Consider the following 18,404-nt stretch of genomic DNA (forward strand, 5'->3'; position numbering starts at 1 on the left):
TGGTGCATGACTGTAATCCCAGCTATTGGGAGGCTGATGGAGGAGGATCACAAGTTCAAGACCAGCCTTGGACACTTAGCAAGAACCTGTCTCAAAATTAAAATTTTAAAAAAGGGCTGGAATGTAGGTCAGTGGCAGAGCTCTTGCCTAAAATATGCAAAGCCCTGGGTTCTAATCCCCACTACTACAAAAAATAAATAAACAAAATTAACAACAACAACAACAACAACAAAACACACATGAACTATTTTTTTTCCCTCCCACATATTCCCCGGAGTTACTGAGATTGCTTTGAGCTCTTCACAAAATCCCCTTCCCTCTCCCAGTCCTTGTGGCACCTACTTGATGTGCTCTTTGCGTCCAGAGCCCTCGATGGTCTTGGCTCCCCATCGTTGCTCCTTCTCAGAAATGTCATTCTACAAAAGAGCATTCAACAGAAGTGTTGGTGGGAAATGTGCCATGCCAAGAGGGGACCCACACACACTGCTACACAGACCTCCCAGTTCCCTGTATCCGCCGCCTTCTTCAGTCAGGGTATCCCTACTACGTCTGGCCCCATGTAAAATTAAAACTGTTGAGCTCTGAAACCTTTATTCCTACTCTGCCTCCTTTGCCTGTTCTTCTTAAGTCTCCTACAACATCCCAACCCACCTGTATCACACGGTTCTAGCCCAAATCCTAGATCCTAGGCCAAAGGAGACCAGGTCTACCTGCTCCTCAACTTTAGCTTGGCCCATCAACCTCACTTCGAAACCCATTCACACCTGTCTCCTTCCACCCTTCACACCAGCTATCAGACATGCCCTACTCATCCACCCACTGTCCCACTGATCCTTCCCACTGTGAGACTCAGTCCCACATCGTCCTTTTCTAAGTCTCCTCCAAGGTCGGAGAGTGGCTCACATGCATGCTCATCCCTCACACTCCTCATCATTCAAGAAAAACGACTTTCAAACTCACCACAAAGTCAGGGTCTGTGTCCCAGTCATCACCCTGGGTCTCCACGGAAACAGATACATCATGACCCACTACAGACTTCCACATCTGAAGGTGACAGAAAATGGGAATAATTGAGGACAAAAAAGAATCAGGAGAAGGAAAAACAAAAAGCCGATATTAAACAGCCCACCAACCTAGGTGCCCTAAACAGATGAATGGATAAAGAAAATGTGGTGTATATATACAATGAGATATTACTCAGCCATAAAGAAGAATGAAATTATGGCATTTGCCGGTAAGTGGATGAAACTGGAGACTATCATGCTAAGTGAAATAAGCCAGTCCCCCAAAAATCAAAGGCAGAGGGGCTGGGATTGTGGCTCAGCCTTAGAGTGCTCACCTAGAACAGGTGGGACCCGGGTTCGATCCACAGTACCACATAAAAAATAAAGGCATGGTGTTGTGTCCATCTATACCTAAAAAAATAAATATTTTTTAAAAAATTTAAAAAATCAAAGGCAGAGTGTTCTTTCTAATATGTGGATGCTAACTTACAACAAGGGAGGGGAAGACTAGAAGTTCATTGGACTAGACAAAGGGGAATGAAAGGATGGGAGGGGGATGGGAATAGGAAAGACAATAGAATGAATTGGGCATATCTTTCCTCTCCTTATACACAGACCTAAGCTGGAACTTATGTCTTACATAACCAGTGTAACTCAGCATCATATATTAACCACAATAATGGGATCCTAGTTGGAACAAGGTATACTTATTGTATGTATGTATAATATATCAAAAAATACTCTACTGTCATGTATATCTAGAAAGAACAAATTTTTAAAAAGTTTTAAAAAGCTCAATGTTGGAGCTGGGGTTGTGTGGCTCAGCAGTAGAGTGCTCGCCTAGCACATATGAGGCTCTGGGTTTAATCCTCAGCACCAAATAAAAATAAAATAAAGGCATTATGTCCAACTAGAACTAAAAAAATAAACATTTAAAAAAAATCCCAATGTTTCCTGCCATTTTTTTCCTAGAAGAAAATAGGAGCTAAGACAAAGCAGATGAAAGTTTTAGGAAGGTACTTATGTGCAGGTAGAGGAGATGGGGTTTATTTAAGACAAGCTAATGTGGCTTGGGCTCACCTTCTCTGGAGAGAAATTCTCATGGGTGTAGGTAACATTAAATGTCCTGCGTACAAAAACAGCTGGACTCTTCACTTGTGTCCAGAGGTCAGCCAGGCAGTGGCTTACAGAGTGGTAATCAGTGAGGGAAGCTATGACATCCATCAAAGTATGCTGCCATTTCACTCTGATATCTACATGACTCCTTTCACACGACCCAAATATAAACTAGTCCAGCTCCCTCCCGGAGAAATGAAAATCTTCTATTGTCTACAACCTGATTAATTAATTATTTTGAGAATATTTTTTTCTACCATCAATGCAAGAGCTGCGCTGAGACTGGTCACTGCACAGCTGTGGGTAGTCAGAAGGGACAAGCAGCTGGAATTCCTGTATTGAACAATGCATGGGGAAGCACTATTTACTGGGAATAAATCTTTACTACTCAGTTTTTTAAAAAGTTTGATAATATTTCTAAAGAATATAAGGGATTCAAAATTAGCATGTAATAAATCCTTTATCTTAAAACATTAGGAGATATTTGATTTTTATCAGCTAAATAACCATGAAAGAAATAATCTGGAGAAGACCAGTTTGAAAGGATTCCAAGGTGTTGTTCTGCGGGGGCAGCCCCAGTGTTCCCTTGAGCCTTGCCAACTGTGCTGGAGGAAGAGCTAGAGTTGCTGTGCATTTGTGGGCTCCTGGATCTCGGTGTGAAGAGGTCATAATAGACAACGTCCATCTGCTCTGGTGGCCACTGAGGTTTCTTGACCCTCTTGTTAGCTGGCAACTTCCCTGCCCATCCTTCCCTTTTCAGACACCTCTTCCCACTGGCGGCCTCCCCCACGCCTCTTCACTGTCTCCCTTTACAACTGACCACTCCTAGAGCTCTCCGGTCTCTCCACCTCCACCTTCAGACTCTCCAGCTTCTGTGTCCACTTGGAAACATCATCCTTCTCTTTGAAAACCTGCTCAGGGGAAATTCCAGATAGTGTGGCTATAGCATTGCCACAGGGGAGACTGGAGATGAGAGAATGAGTCATCCTAGCTGCGGGATGTGTTACCACGAAGAGCAGCTCGGCTGTCCTTGCTGGGGCAACAGCTGTGGATGAGGGGTGGGGACAGGTAAAGACCCGTCATCCTACATTCTTATAATTCCTATGGCTGGTTCCTGGGCTGCTCTGCAACAAAAGGACCTCACATAGAAAACCGAAAGGAGAAGTCTCTGAAATATTCATGAGTAATAAGGAAGCAGTGAGGACCGATGGTCTCCTCTTCTTTCCAGCTGTTCCTCTGAGGCCTCACCCTGACTCTCATCACCCTCCCACCTTCACCCATTTTTTTTACTTTTTGGTTGTAGATGCACACAAAACCTTTACTTATGTATGTATGTATGTATGTGTTTTTATGTGCACTGAGGATTGAACCTAGTGCCTCACTCATGCTAGGCCAGTGCTCTACGACTGAGCCACACCCTCAGCTCCATTGAAATAAAGTTTCTGATACAGAGACAACTTAATATCCTTTCCCTACTGCCCAGAAATCAGAAAGATAAGAGTTGCTATATAGAAGTGGGAGACTAGGGTGAGCTGGTGAGACATGGAGCCCAGGCACGGTCGAAGCTTCACCGTGAGGCTCTTACAGTAGCATCAGTGAAGCACAATGGCAGGGAATCGCCATAGAGGACGTACAGGGGGCTGGACTAGGAAATTCACAGATAGAATCTTAAATAATCTGGCAAACAACGGATTATTTCTGATTTCCTCCAAAGGAAAATAAACCCAGGGTTTAACCTAGGTAATCTGTAAAGTCCCCTTTGTTTCTGACACTCTGGGGTTCTGGGATCATAATCATAGAAACCAGCCCCAGCTGATCAGTCACCCTGCACTTGGCCCCATCAGCACTCGGTTCTCAGCACTAGTGTGCACTAGTGACTACTTCCTGATCTGTTACGTTTCCTCTGTGGGTTTCGTCTACCCACTAAACCATGGACTCTTCGAGTACAGTCTTTGTCTCCATCACCTGTGGTTCCCCCTCCCAACTCAGTTTCTAGGAGCTGCAGCCCTTAGGGTGGCTGTGGATTGTCAGCAGAAACACTTTGCTGGGTCTGGGTCTTATTGGCTCCTGAAATCTGCTTCCTGGGCTGAAACCTTTCCCTTCTCTTTGCACACCCAGGTGCTCATTCTCCACCACCAGTGCACCCAGGCCTTCTGGCCATCAAAGTTTAACAGTAACCTTGTCCCTCAAGGAAGAACTGAGCACCAGGTAGATTCATCTTCCATTCTTGCCCTGTGTTCCCCAAGTCTCCCACCATTCGCTCAGAATACCCACCTCTACCAGCGCAAGTGAAAGATCTGAGCTCCGGGCTCCTCACGTCCACAGTCCACACCAGACGCCCTGTCTGAATGCTATAGCTTCAGGGTAAGAAACTGAGTGGCTGCTTCAGTTCCGTATTCAGGTTTCCTGTCATTTCCTGTCACCCTGTCCTCACAGCTACTTCCTGAAGTTTGAGTCAGTTCCTTCTGCTTTAGGCACTTAAATTAAAAGGGTTAAATGCTTTATTCTTTTGCAAGGTTTTGAGGATCATGAGGCAATCACAAAAAATGCTGTTTTCATTCCAAGTTTGTAATCTCATCATAGAAACAGACATTGAGCTGGAAAACCCATCAGGGAATGTCATAGATCAGCATTTGTCCTGCATAGGTGGGCAGCTGCATTGGCAGTAGTAAAAGAATTCAGAGCATTTGATGTAGGCTGTAGTAACCAAGAAAGCCCTAAAGGAAAAGTGATTTATATGTAGATTTTGAAGAGTTAAGATTTAAAAAATAATTCACTTCTGCATTACCCACAGCACTTCAAAATGAGACCTACATATAGTCCATGTCTAAATAAGAATTCATCAATTGACAGGAGAGAATAAACTAATGAGGGGCAAGTCAAAGCATGGAGGGAGAAAGATTCCTGGTTGTTTGGGGGGCTGTGTGGAGTCAGAGCTCACCAGGAGGATTTGGTTTCAGAGAGAATTCTGAAAGAACCAGGTGGTATCATCTGATGGTAGGACTGTGCATCCAGATCAGCTGTCCTTCCTTTTCCTCTTGAAGTCACACTTGCTCAGGTAACTTGTTCTAATGAAGTGTATCCTTTTCTACTTCAAGATCACTGAAAGTTTTGCTATGTTTTTTTCTCTCATTGCCTGTCAAGGCAATCTACAATTCCCCAGAGTGTCTTCTTGGGCAGCTGGGGGGTGGGGGTGGGGGTGGCTGACAATGACAACATGAGTAGAGCCCCAATCATTGTGGGACTTGGAGTCTTCAAAAAATAACCCTTTGTTGTTTAACCACCGAGAAGTGGCGGTTGTTTATTATTGTATCCAATCTAGCCTCTCCTAAACTTGCTCACAGGTCATGGACTCCCCAAAGGGCCCAAGCAGGACTGGAATTGGTCCACCATAGAGAAAAGGGCATCTCTGAATAAGGGGCAGAAAGTTTCTAAAGTCACTTCCCAATCTGAGATCTGGGTAGTTTTATTCATTTGTTCTCTCGTATTTATCGTGGGGGCATGGAAACTATTTTAAGGAAGAGTAAGTTTGTAGAAAGGGAAAAACTTTCATTTCATTTGGAATCCCAATGTAGTATCATAATTGGAACTAACAGACCAGATATTTGACACAACATATAGGAACACAGTTCTCTGAAGAAACCACAGAACTTACAGATGACACAAGAAAACCCATACCCCTCTGCAAATGTCTCAAGGTCATTCTTGATGATGTAGTGAGATGCAGGCAGAAGTAGCGTGGGCTTTGAAACCAGATACACTAGGCTCCATTAGCCTAGCTAATGTATCTTTAGAAAGGGGTCTAGCTTTTCCCAAGTAGCAACTTTATATAAAAACATGATAATATGCCCATCTGACCTGCTTTGTGCTATTAAACTCTCCTCCCGCTACTTCCACCCAGAGGCATCTCTAGGGGCCTAATGTTTTCAAGAGTTCTTCTAAGACAGTATAGAACATGAACAGTCTAATGAATTCAATATCCTAAGACCTAGCTTTCTTGGTATTAGGACTGGGGTCCAGCAGCTAAGGCTAGAAGGATGCTTTCAGCCATTACTGATGTTGGTCAGTGAGGAGGAAGCCTGAGTAGGTAGAGCTTTTTAGACTTGTAGACATTTCTATGCAGCCCATTCCTTCTTCCCCTCTCTTCCTTCCCCCATTCCCAGTGTACAAACACTAGGTATATAAACAACCATGTTCATACATTCACATGCACACACAAAACTACTCAGTCTGAAAATAATTTTATTTTACAATTATTCAGGAAAAGTTCCTGGGATGCTGTGACCAAGATTTAATTACCACAGAGCAAAGATTGTGAACAGATTAGTGATCCCTCCAGTCTCCTCTCTTCCAATAGGTAGGGAGAATAGGCAGGGGAAATACCTTGAATATAATAAGAGAACCACAAACTGGTGAGGGTGTGTGAGGAGAGAGAGGTGGTAGAGAACAGGCACAGATGGAATTTCCCCTGGCTGTCGTTCTTAGGTCTGGTTTTAAATATTTTGTCTCTCTATATTCTCTTTCCTCTTTCCTTAGCCCTCTGGTCCACAGAGGTAGGTGAGTATGGGGCTGGGAAACTGGAATAACTGTTGCCAAGAGCACTGGAGTTGAGTGCTTCAAGAGGTGCAGCTAGTCACCCCTGGGCTGGAAGTCAATGTCCCACCCTGCACTGGCCCCTGCTGGCCCCTGGGCATATCTCAGGGTCCATAACTGAAGCACATACGAGTAACTGGAATGATAAGAATCTGAACACTGTTGTCCACAGCCAGTTCTTCTTGCCTTTCAGGGAAAGGTATCGGCCACTTAATACATTGTAGAAATACATTACTATGGAGGCCAGTCAGTTAGTCTACGTGTGATCAAGGGCATAGACAATGGGTGCTGTCCTTATAGTCCAGGACCACAACTTTCCCTCCAGTGGAAGAACAGTCAGGGGAAAAGATGCTGTCCCCTTCCCCATGATAAGTCCCTGAGGAGTTCTTCAGCTCCCATCCTATTCAGCAAGACATCTAATCACATGTCTATGAGGCTATTTGTTTATTCCCTAGAACTGTTTACTTTCCCCCTGAAGCAGGAGAAAATATAGACCAATGAAACAAAAAGAGCTATCAATCAAAATAATATTGAAATTCAAATTATCAGGTTTATTAGGACCATTCTCTTGACTTGGTTGAAAGACATGTCTCAGTATCTCATAGGACCATAGAACATCAGGACCTGCAAAACTCTGAACCAACCAACTGTGAGGCGTCTCTGATTAAGCAGAGTGTTTGGGCCCTGGGCAGTAGAAGAAAGCAGACTCTCCAGTCCCCGAAGTTCCAACCTGTCCTCATTCCACCTCTGTTTTTGCAGGCACTTTTCTTGGAGAGGCAGAGAGATGATCTGTAAATGGGAAGACTGTTCCACTGGAATAGATAATTATGGCAATAGAGGTGAGAGACTTCCAAGTTCTGAGGGGTATGGTCCAAAAAGTGACAACTAAGTTTATAGGTGTCCTGTGAAACACAGAACAAGTAGAACATGAATCATCAGAAAGTAGATGGCTGCCAACAGTGGCACTCTGGTTCGTGAATGACAGAGTGACCGCAGGACCCGCTTCCATCCAGCACCACTCCGAGTCTGAAAGAAAAACCTGACAGTCAGAGAGTTTCATCATAAAGGGCTATGTTTTTCCCTTCCCCTTTAATCATGCAAGTTGGCAAATTCCACCAGGGTCCTCTAAGTCTTCTGTATCCTCTACTCTTAGAGACGTCACCTGCTCAGTGGCTAGTCTTCTATATACTCTCTGCTTGACTCTGGACCCTCAACACTGGCAGCCCTGAGAGCACACCCTCTCTGCATTGTCCCTTCTTACCCTTCGACAGCTGTTGCTCGTGATATCTATTAAGAATGACTGCTCCTGAGTGCCACATGAGCCAATGATAGGAGTCCGGGAAGAATCCCATTCGTTGTGTTCCAGCCTGTGTAAGGAAAAAGAGGCACAGTATGGGTTCATAGCACGAGAGGCTGGTTGGGGAAGTCTTCCTGGTCACCCAGCCAGAGGTAGCTCAGGGGATCTGCAGCATAGGCTGCTCTGCAGTGCCTGGCTCCAGAGTAGTAAAGGTGATACTAACTACCAGGAGTCGACTGTCTACTATGTACCAAGTGCTGGCTCAGATGCTTTGGAGTTGGTGGAGTGACCTCCCCTGGGAACACAACCAGCAAGCAGTGGAACCAGAATCCAATATCCAGTTTTTGTTTTTTCCACTACACACATCTGATTCAGAGAAACTTATCATATTTTCTTTTTCACTTATTAAAGGCTAAGAGGCAAAAGCATATTAAATTTTTCTGTGAGGTTCTTCAAATTAAATTGCACTGGCAGCCTCTACTGCTTCCGGCTTTATTTTTGCTGATTTGCTTATTTATTTCATACTGGAACTTCTCCATTTAAGGAAGAAGCTGCCATCACTCACCCAATGGTCTCTTGAGGAAAACGAGAATTGTGGTGAGAGCACATCTGATCAAGCATCTGCCTGTTAACTGGGTGGGTGGGAGGGAATGCTGCTCTCCTCATGCTTCTTCTTCCTGGGGGATATCTATCACAGGTCACACTCTTCTCCAGGAGAGAAGGAATACCTGAATCTGATCTGTGAGTTTGGAAAGAGATCCTGAGCATGTGCAGCCTTGCTCCCCGCACCTCCCCCACCTGCTTTCCTCTTGAGCCCCAGGCTGACTGCAGAATACACCTTCTGTATGTTTGATCCTCCATGAAGTATGTTTCTCAGAGGCAGCCTTGACCCGGAACTGCATGTTCTATTACTCTGGAGGCAAGTCAGTTAGGCTGAAGGAGGATGGGATGTCCGTAGGTATTGTTGTGCCAACAGTGTGGGCTGCTTTTCAACTGCAAGGCCTCTGAGTTCCCCATGCACTACAGAGTACACGTGTGTGGTCCCTAAGACTTTAAAGTACTTGGCCAAGGTGGTAAGCACTTAATTAGCTATCCCAATTTCCATTCTACATCACAGCCAAAGAGGGAACTATGAGGGGCTGGGCTTGGATTACGCAGCTCATCCACAGGCTCAGGAGTTGCCCTGTGCTATGCAGTCTCAAGTTGCCTTGGGTAGGTAAATTATGCATTAGGGGGATCCACCTCCACATGGGCCAGGTCTTACAGGTCTAAGCAATTCCACAGCAAGTAGAAGAGAAATAGCTATAGGTGAAAGGCCTGAAAATGCTAGGCAGAGACAGCAAGACAACCCAAAGCTGTGCTGTGCCTCCACCGAGCCACCTTTAAAGCTGCACACCAAGGCCCACATGGATGCTAAATATTAACAAGCTGTGAATATGCTGAGTGGGAAAAAAAGGGATTTCAAATAAGACCCACTCCCTGGGCTGCCTCTTCTGACACTTAAGCTTTGCAAGAAGGCATTTGAACACAAATACAATGAATTTCCACCCCAGTTAACAGGCAGATGCTTGATCAGACGTAACATAACCCCAGACATAACACAAGAGCCTACTTTTAATGTTTCTTTCCACATAAAAGGACTTCCAGCGACAAATACTTGTAGTCACTTCACCCTCTCATGCATAGTGATTCTCTCAACTAGTGAGCTGGTAATAATGAATACGGGTTCCGTAGTCCCATCCTTTCCAATCACATATTGTGCAAATTATTCCCAAGAAGCACAATTCATTCTGTGATTCCAATGTTTTGAGTATGGCAAGAGCAGAATCTTCTACAGATAAAGTTTAGTCTGTGACTGGGAGAGGAAGTGCAGGCTTAGGAAGTATCATTTGCTAATAAAGTTATTTAGTTTTAAAAATCAGCTTTATAAAGTGGTCTTTTCGTCTTCTATTATGTTTTAATCTTTAAAAAAAATGACTTCAATTGATTCAGATCTCAGATAAGGAATGGAGGTTGTTGTTGATTTGGCCCTCTGAAGAACCCAATACCCACATTATACAGTTATTGTGGGGATGCAAAATACTTTTCAAAGCTTACTTCATATCATAGGATTGGCAGATTTTGTTATTGTTATCATTATTATTATTATTTTCTAAAAACTGCTTTGGAAAGCATGGCCCTTCTAGACTCCAAAAGTAGTGTTCTTTTGGGTGACCACAATATGACTCTACACTCACTGCAGCACCTGTCTCCTAGTGAGGGTAAGATCATAATGAATCCTGAGTCTGGCCATGCAAATGCTCATGAATGCAACGAGAAAAGGTCAGAGGCTGCCCAGATTCAACTTTACCTTCTGATCTGCTCTTCAGCCAGAGAGAGGGCATTCTCTGCAGCTATTCTTTGGTCTCGTTCTTCTTCCAGCAGCTTTCTTAATTCATTCACTTCCTGTTTGGTATTGCACAGCTGCTCCTGGGCTTCAGAAAAGCTTCAAAATAAAAGGGAAACAGTGAGCATCATCAGATGCAGAACAGCAGGAAAGTTTATAGAAGCTTCTCTGAACATACACACACACACACACCTTAAAAGCACAGCTGATGAGAGATTAAATGAAACTGCAGAAATAGCTTCAGGATGTCTGAGGACTGACAATATCTTTCATTTCAATGCCACAGTATTTGTTAGGGGTGTTGCTGTTTGGCTTTATAAACTTTTCACACATACCATTTGTTACTATTTAATTCTTACATCATTTCTCTGAGGCCAAAAAGATAATAAGGCATAATATGGGCCGGGATATAGCTCAGTGGTAGAGTGCTTGCCTAGAGTGTGTGAGGTCCTGGGTTTGATCCCCGCACCACTAAATAAATAAATAAGACATATAGTCATATGGTGGACCACAGTACAAGCTAGGTGACTGCCTGACTTCTGTGTATTTATGTATGCCCAGGAAGAGTCCTGCTCCCTTACCTTTGCTGTGGCTCCCTTGCTTCCTGAGGATCACTCTTTCTGTGAACTCCATTCTTTTCCTGGGGAGCTCCTGGAGCAACATCTACATGTGGTAGCCCCTAGAAGAAGAATGAGCTTAATAATTCAGTAATGAAAGCATTTATGAAACTCTATTTGTAAAAAATGAGTTCTCAGTTTTTACAAGTAGAGTTTGGAGAGAAGAAGAAATTTTATACAAGTAGAAAATGGGAGAGAATGAGAAATCCTGGACAGGAATATTCTCACTTATAATTCTCAAGTGCAGGTTAAGAAGTGAGAATCTGCTCTGGTAGATCAGTCACCTCCCTAAAACCCTTGTCTCTTCCTTAGCTTTCTCCTCACATTCTCATTTTTTAATTTATCTTCTTGCAAGTTTAAACCTCACCATAAATGTCTGCTTTCATCTAGTGGGGCTCATGGATTTCCAGAACTCTGGTCCCTCCCTTGCTTGTGAACTCTTCAAGCCCCTTTTGTGTGTCTGATGGAACTCATATGAATTCTCAGCCTCCATGAGCTTCAAAACCACATTCTTTCCACGGCCTCCACAGCTTTGCCTGTTTTGTCCCCCAGGTCCTCCTACGGTTTTCATATTTCTTAAAGCAAAATCCATACTTTCTCAGTTTTGGAGGGCCCAAGCCTGTCATTACTGTTTCCCACTCAAGTTTTGATTTCTCTCTCACTGTCTCACTCATCTTTTTTCTTCTAATCCTTTCATTCTGTAGTTTTTCCTAGACTTTTTTCCCATTTCCTTTACATTCTCCTCTTCTGCCCCACTGACATCACTCCTACCTGTGTAAGCGTCTTTGGGGCTGCTCTTTATGCTTTACCACTTGCCCTCAATTTCCTAGTACTTCTTCATTCTCACTTACTTCTTACTTACCGCCTGCAGATCTTGGACCTGCTTCTCCAAGACTGCACAGTGATTAAAAAGGTCAGTGTAGTGCTGCTGGTTCTCACGAAGACTCTGATTAGTATCACACAGCTGAATGGAGAGGGTGTTTTTCTCTTCAAGGAGCTGAGAGAACTGAAACACAAGTGAGGATAAGTGCCCTTCCACAGAACCATTTTACCATAGCACTGCTGGGGTTTAAGGATCAAATTTTTAAGTGCATGTGTCAAAGTGAGAAAATGCCTAGTTGTTTCAACCAAGAAAATAAAATTATTCTGGAGGAGTAGCAGGGAATTTTTTTTATTGTTTTAATGGTGCCTAGAATATTGACTGAAAAACCATGAAACAGAAACCCAAAAATCTACTAGGATAAGCTATCCCAGGAATATAAGAGGAGAAAGGAAGGCAATAGGTTGGGTACAAGTTAAACTAGTAATAAATGACTACAATCCCAAATTCAATATACCTAGAAAGAGCACTGTCACTTAAAAATTTGTACAATAATATTACTGGACAGATTCTTCAATACCACAGTACCAAGAGAATAGAGTAAAATATCATAAGCTGGATGTGATGGCACATGCTTGTAATGGCAGAAGGATCAAATATTTGCAGCCAGCTTTGGAAACTTACAAGACCCTGTTTCAAAACAATAACAATAAACAAAACAAAATGGGAAGGGGATGTAGCTCAGTGGTAGAGAACCCATGGGTTTAAACCCCGGTAAACAAAAAGAATAGATAATTATAATGGGTGTTAGGTATAATATGTTAGAAGTGAAAACAGAATAAATCCAAACACACCTAAAGACATGCAAATAACTACACTGGGAGCATTGATTTTCACAGATTCAACAGTCAAATCAAACAATGTTTTAGAGAAAATAAATTGTTTTTTAGAGATACTTGGAGGGGCATTTGATGCACACATAAAATTAAAACAAGAGAATTACACATACTTATAAAATTACTTATTAAGCTAAAATTTGCTCTTTACTTTTTACTTTATGTGGTTCTGAAGAGCAAGTCTCAGCTTATAAAGCACTTTTACAAGTATAATCTTATTTGAAAGATGTAGAGAAAGGACTTCTGTCCTTGTCCACAAATGGTTAAAAAAAAAATGAGTAGTGATTTGTCCAAACTTGTGTGGCTGGCAGATGTCAGACCCTGGTTCAATGTGGTTCTTGATTTCAAGTCTAGAACTCTTATCTACTACCTGAGAAATCCAATTGGAGGGCCCAGCAAGGGACGTTAAGAAAGTCATGGGTACCTGCAGTTGTGGACTGGTATTAGTAAAGAAAAGTATGTAAATATGTGAGAGGCAATATGGATTTGAAGACAAAGTAATGAGAACAATGACAACTATAGACAGAGGGAGTAATGCAATCTTCTAACACAGGAGAAAGAAAACGTCCCTGGCCACAATGAATAGTTCAAATCATACCAAACATACGCACAAATAAAAACCAAACAAGACAAAAACAAAAACAGAAAAACCCTTCATATTGAAAAAAATCCTCATACTTTTCCCTTAGCTGATATAAAAGAGGAAGGAAAAGGCCTGCAAAATTCACTGGAAGCAAAAACTCCCACAATTGGAGAAACCAAATTACCTATCAGTAATATGCCACCTCCTAATGTTTGCACTGCTTGGTCTAGAATAAACACGGTGCCTTTAGTTTAGGGCTGGCACCATGATCCAGGGACTGGAGTCCTTTTATTGTAAATATGGTTTTGTTGGAATAAAATCACCTCATTCATTTGTGTATTGCTGCTTTTGGACTACAATGGCAGAGAATCATAGATACACTGTCAGGTCTACAAATCTCAAATATTTATTCTTCTAAGCCGCTAAGGAACAGTTTGCTGACATCTGCTTATAAGCTACTGTATTTCATCATGTCCACATTTGGGGGAATGATATAGACTAAAATTATCATTATTTATCCCTCTTACATTTTAAAATGTTGAGAATATTTTTACAGTACACAAGATATCTAACCATGCTGGTAGAAACATCTAAGGAAAAGTGGCTTTAGAGAGAGATCATTTTATGCTGACCACCCATCTAGGCCATCGGACTCTAGGGCCCCAGAAACAATTCTCCTAGTTAGTTGGGACCAATTTAAGAGTGAGTATAAACTCAAGGGACTGTAAAAACTTCAAGAGAGGCCCCTATGTGCATCCTTAACACCTAACACACAACTAGACTCATAGAGGGCAAATAATAGTTCCCTGTTAATGAACCCAGGCTAGGTAGCTAGGTACCTTCTAGCTGAGTTCTAAAAGAGCTGTTTCTCACCCAGAATGACAATGACCTATAGCAGTGTTTTTTGTACTTTTAGTGGAATTATATCTCAATAAAGCTGTCAAAAAATACAACTTTGATTGTAACCCATAGGCTCGCACATACATATAACTGAAACATAAGTTCATCTATATTATAAATAAATATTTTTATTGATTTTCTCTCAAAGAACTCTAGCTGCACTATTTGTCTTAGCTCCAAACTGGAAAAACCCAAAAGTCTTTCAAGAATAGAAGAGAGAAATTACGGTACAACACAATACTGTACAGCAAAAGAATGAAAAAAAAATCACATTATATTCAACAAAGTGGATGAATCTCACAAAATAAATGAAGCCCCACAACAGAGAAGCTACGACTCCACTCATATGTAGTTCTAAGGTGGGTGGTAGGGAATAGAAGAGGGCACAGGGCACTTCTGGGGTTCTGGCACATTTTGATTCTTGATCTGTGTGCTAATCACATAGCTGTGATAATATATCACACTACACCTATGATCTGATGCTTTTCTATGTTTTACTTCAATCAAACATTTAGAATTGTTTTAGTTGCTATCCACCAAAATGATTGCATCTTTTCAAATACTCCTGAATTCCAGTTTTAACATTGTCCTAGAAGACAAATACTCAGAGACAGTCATGGTCAAATGTTTAGAGGTCAAATGTTTGAGCAAATGTAAGGATTGAGATGGGAACTAGCTCACTGCAAGAAGAGGGGCTATAGACCTATTCTGGAACTTCTGGAATATCTGACAATCTGGAAGGGAAACTGGGTGGCAGCTGCTCAGAGTCCCTCTGAAACTCCCATACAAATGTCCCCAACAAAGGGGGATTCGAAATTTCACCAGTTTGTTTGGATCCACTTTTTAAAAATACAGTTTTATCTACCTAAGTTAATAGTATTAGTTTCTTACACTTTAGTATCAATTAGTTGAATTTAACACCATCTAATGAGTATGTTCAACTTATGGCATGCACCGTGCTTTTCCACAAAGAAGATCACATTTGCTTCACAATGGCCTCCTCTTAACATCTTAGGTAAATTACTGTATTATACTGGGCCTTTTTCCTCTTCTGTGAAAAGAGCCTACTGAGTTTTACAATTTTTGACCCCAGACTCTTGGTGAACTTATGAGAAACCTATGCATAACCCATTGTGCATACATTTTGAGGCATATACACTCCCCTTGAAGCCAATCTCTGGGCTCCAGAGTCTGGTCTCTTAAATCATTTCTATTTTTAACACAGACTCTTAACTGGATTCTGAAGAAGGCAGGTAGGGATTGAGACACTGGAGAACATTTCTGACTAGTCAGAAAGCAACAGAAGGATAATTATTCATAAAAGATGAGGTAGGGAGGTACCCCAATGTTACTAACAAGTGATTCGGGTGGGGAGATGATGCTGGGAGGAAAGCTTCCTAGAGTAGTTGCCTTCTTTATTCTTACTGTATGGATTTTTCCAAATCATCCTCAAGGACTGTCTCCTCTCCAAGGGCACAGAAAAGAAAATGGTCCTGTGTCCAGTACTTTGGAATAAGCAACCCAGGTTCTGAGAAAGTTGTGCTACAGCTGGGAGCCTACGCTGAATCAGCTTCTACTTACCAACTTGCTTCTAGTCATTGGAAAAAGAAACCAAATTCCAATTAGCAGCAAACACTTACCTTGCTGTTCAATTGCTGAATTCTTATTTCTTTTTGGTGAATTTCCTTTAAGCTGTCATTGAGCTGGGTCCTGAGAAGTTCTGTTTCATAAACTAGGTTTTGTGATCCCTCAAGGGAAGTTGATGTCTGTGGGGATGCCTGCCAGGATACAAACATTGATGAAATTTTCTTCTAAGATTTCTCATGCTTAATTCCTTCCCTCTAGAAACCCTACCCACCCCACAGAAAGCCATAAGGTAGCTCGCCTAATAGTGGCAGATGGGCACTTAACTTATATGAAGCTGATGTTTTCTGGTAATGGTAATCTCAATCAACACTTTGTTTCCTCACCTGTCTTTGGTATTGTGCTTTGAGGGTCTGAGTCTGGGATGAAGACCTGAATTCCCTTAAAAGATTCTGTAGGTGACTGAGCTGCTGATCTTTATCTGAGATAGCCATAAGGTACTGTTCCTTCATTCTCCTCTCATGCATTTCCCAGGAACTCTTCTCCATCCTAGAAAACAAAACAAACAAACAAACAAACAAAAATCCCATGGAACAAGGATAGGTAAAAAACATACTCATGAGTAATTACTTGTAAATAATTCTATATTTAAAACCATTATGAGTTCTTAGACATGAAATAAAGAAAATATATAATCAATGAAATTTATGTTATAAACATAAACATGCAACAAATTGATGCAGAACTAAAAAAGGAATTCCAACTGGCTGGCCTGGACTAAATTCACAGAGAAGTTGGCATTTGGTCTGGAATCTGTATAATGAATTGGGTTTCCAAAATGGGAAAAGTGTTCCAAGTGCAGGAAAAAAAACTAAGCAAAAGGCACTAAGTAAAAGTTTGAATTATAGAATGAATTTTAAAATTGTGGGATGCAGTACTAAAGTACATGTGTTATAAACAAGAATGGAGAGAAATGAAGTCAGGCCATGTAGGACACAGGAAACCATTATAATTGATAGCAGGGCAGCACCATGATAACATCATGGCTATAAGAATGCAATTGCAGGAGAGGATGTGGAGAAAAAGAAACACTTTTACACTGATGGTGGGACTGTAAATTACTACAGCTACTATGGAAATCAGTATGGAGGTTCCTCAAAAGTCTAAGCATGGAAGCACCGTTTGACCCAGCTATACCACTCCTTGGCATTTATCCTGAAGAATCAAAGCCATACTACAAAGATACAGGCATACCCATGTTTATAGCATCATAATTCACAATTGCCAAACTATAGAACCAGCCTAGGTGTCTATGAACGGATGAATGGTTAAAGAAAATGTGGTATATATACACAGGAGTTTTATTCAGACATAAATAAAATGAAATTATATCATTCGCAGGAAGATGATGGAACTAGAAATTATTGTGTTGAGTGAGATAAGTCAAACTCAGAAGGTTAAGGGTTGTAGGTTTTCTCTCATATCTGGAAGCTAGAGTGGAAAAGGACAAGAAAGATGGGGTGGATTTCGTGAAAACCAAAGGGAGATCAGTAGAGGAAAGGGACCAAGGAGTGGGAGGTGGGGATTGATGAGTAAGTGATACTGGCCAAATTGTTTTTTATTATATTGTGTATTGTGTACATGTATGAATATGTAACAACAAATCTCATCCACTATAATCCACCAATAAAAAATGTAGGGGGGAAAAAAGGGAACGCAGCTGTAGACTCTGAAGGACTTGGGATCAACAGCTGGCTCCACAATACACTAGGAACAGACTTGAGTAAGAAGTTCTTAATTCCTCTGGGCCTCTTCAATAAAACAGAATAAACTATCAACTCCTTAATGTTATCATAAGGATTAAATAAGACACTTACTATGTAAAATTCATCAAGCACAGAGCTTGGCACATACTGAACACTCAATAAATATTAGCTGCTGTCATTTCTATTCCCTGAATCTGGCCAAAAGTAAGGCTTCTATTTGACCCCAGCTATTTTCCTTTAGTATTTGTAAAAATAGCCTCTCTACCATACACATACACACACAATGGAATATTACTCAGTCATAAAAAAAGAATAACTTTATGAAATTTGCTAGTATATGGATGGAATTGGAAACTATCATGCTAAATGAAATAAATCAATCACAAAAAAACCAAAGGGCAAATGTTTTCTCTGATATGTAGAAACTAACTCACAATAAGGTGAGGAGAATAGTGTATTAGACAAAGGGGAATGAAGGGAAGGGAGGGGAGATAGGAATAGAAAAGAGAGTGGGAAAAATCTGACATAGCCTTCTTATACACATATATAAATATGGCATAGTAAATCCCATCACTGTGTACATCCAGAAGACTGGTGCCCTAATTAGAATAAGATATATTCCATGCACGTATAATTTTATCAAAATAGACTCTACTTTCATGTATAACCAAAAAACTCCAATAAAAATAAATGTTTAAAATGAGAGGGGGGGAAAAAAAGCCACGAACTGTAAGATTCCAATTATAAAACATTTTCAAAATGACAAAATTATAGAGATGGAGGATAAATTAGTAGTTGCCAGAGATTAGGGATTCAGTGCAAGAGGGCGGAAGGGGAGAGGA

At 41.4% G+C, this 18,404-nt stretch overlaps 2 protein-coding genes across 6 annotated transcripts in view; both read right to left on the reverse strand.

Annotated features, from left to right (window-relative positions):
• Window positions 1-4,484, reverse strand: part of Hcls1 (hematopoietic cell-specific Lyn substrate 1) — a 21,142-nt gene extending 16,658 nt beyond the window's left edge. Inside the window, exons 1-3 of one of the 2 annotated variants that reach the window (XM_026395566.2) lie at window positions 4,395-4,484; window positions 961-1,044; window positions 343-416 (exon numbers count right to left, since the gene is read on the reverse strand). In XM_026395566.2, coding sequence (XP_026251351.2) covers window positions 343-416; window positions 961-1,044 — 158 coding nt within the window. In that variant the 5' untranslated portion in view covers window positions 4,395-4,484. The remainder of the gene's footprint in view (window positions 1-342; window positions 417-960; window positions 1,045-4,394) is intronic. The other variant, XM_077795345.1, reaches the window with a different exon arrangement.
• Window positions 4,485-7,243: 2,759 nt separating this feature from the next.
• Golgb1 (golgin B1) overlaps window positions 7,244-18,404 on the reverse strand; it is a 68,347-nt gene continuing 57,186 nt past the window's right edge. For all 4 annotated transcript variants that reach the window (XM_077795348.1, XM_077795346.1, XM_077795347.1 and 1 more), the window contains exons 16-22: window positions 16,183-16,345; window positions 15,853-15,990; window positions 11,876-12,019; window positions 10,978-11,075; window positions 10,361-10,495; window positions 7,975-8,080; window positions 7,244-7,739 (exon numbers count right to left, since the gene is read on the reverse strand). In XM_077795348.1, coding sequence (XP_077651474.1) covers window positions 7,605-7,739; window positions 7,975-8,080; window positions 10,361-10,495; window positions 10,978-11,075; window positions 11,876-12,019; window positions 15,853-15,990; window positions 16,183-16,345 — 919 coding nt within the window. In that variant the 3' untranslated portion in view covers window positions 7,244-7,604. The remainder of the gene's footprint in view (window positions 7,740-7,974; window positions 8,081-10,360; window positions 10,496-10,977; window positions 11,076-11,875; window positions 12,020-15,852; window positions 15,991-16,182; window positions 16,346-18,404) is intronic.

This window comes from Urocitellus parryii, chromosome 2 (genome assembly GCF_045843805.1).
Source record: "Urocitellus parryii isolate mUroPar1 chromosome 2, mUroPar1.hap1, whole genome shotgun sequence".
In the NCBI taxonomy this organism is placed as follows: domain Eukaryota; kingdom Metazoa; phylum Chordata; class Mammalia; order Rodentia; family Sciuridae; genus Urocitellus; species Urocitellus parryii.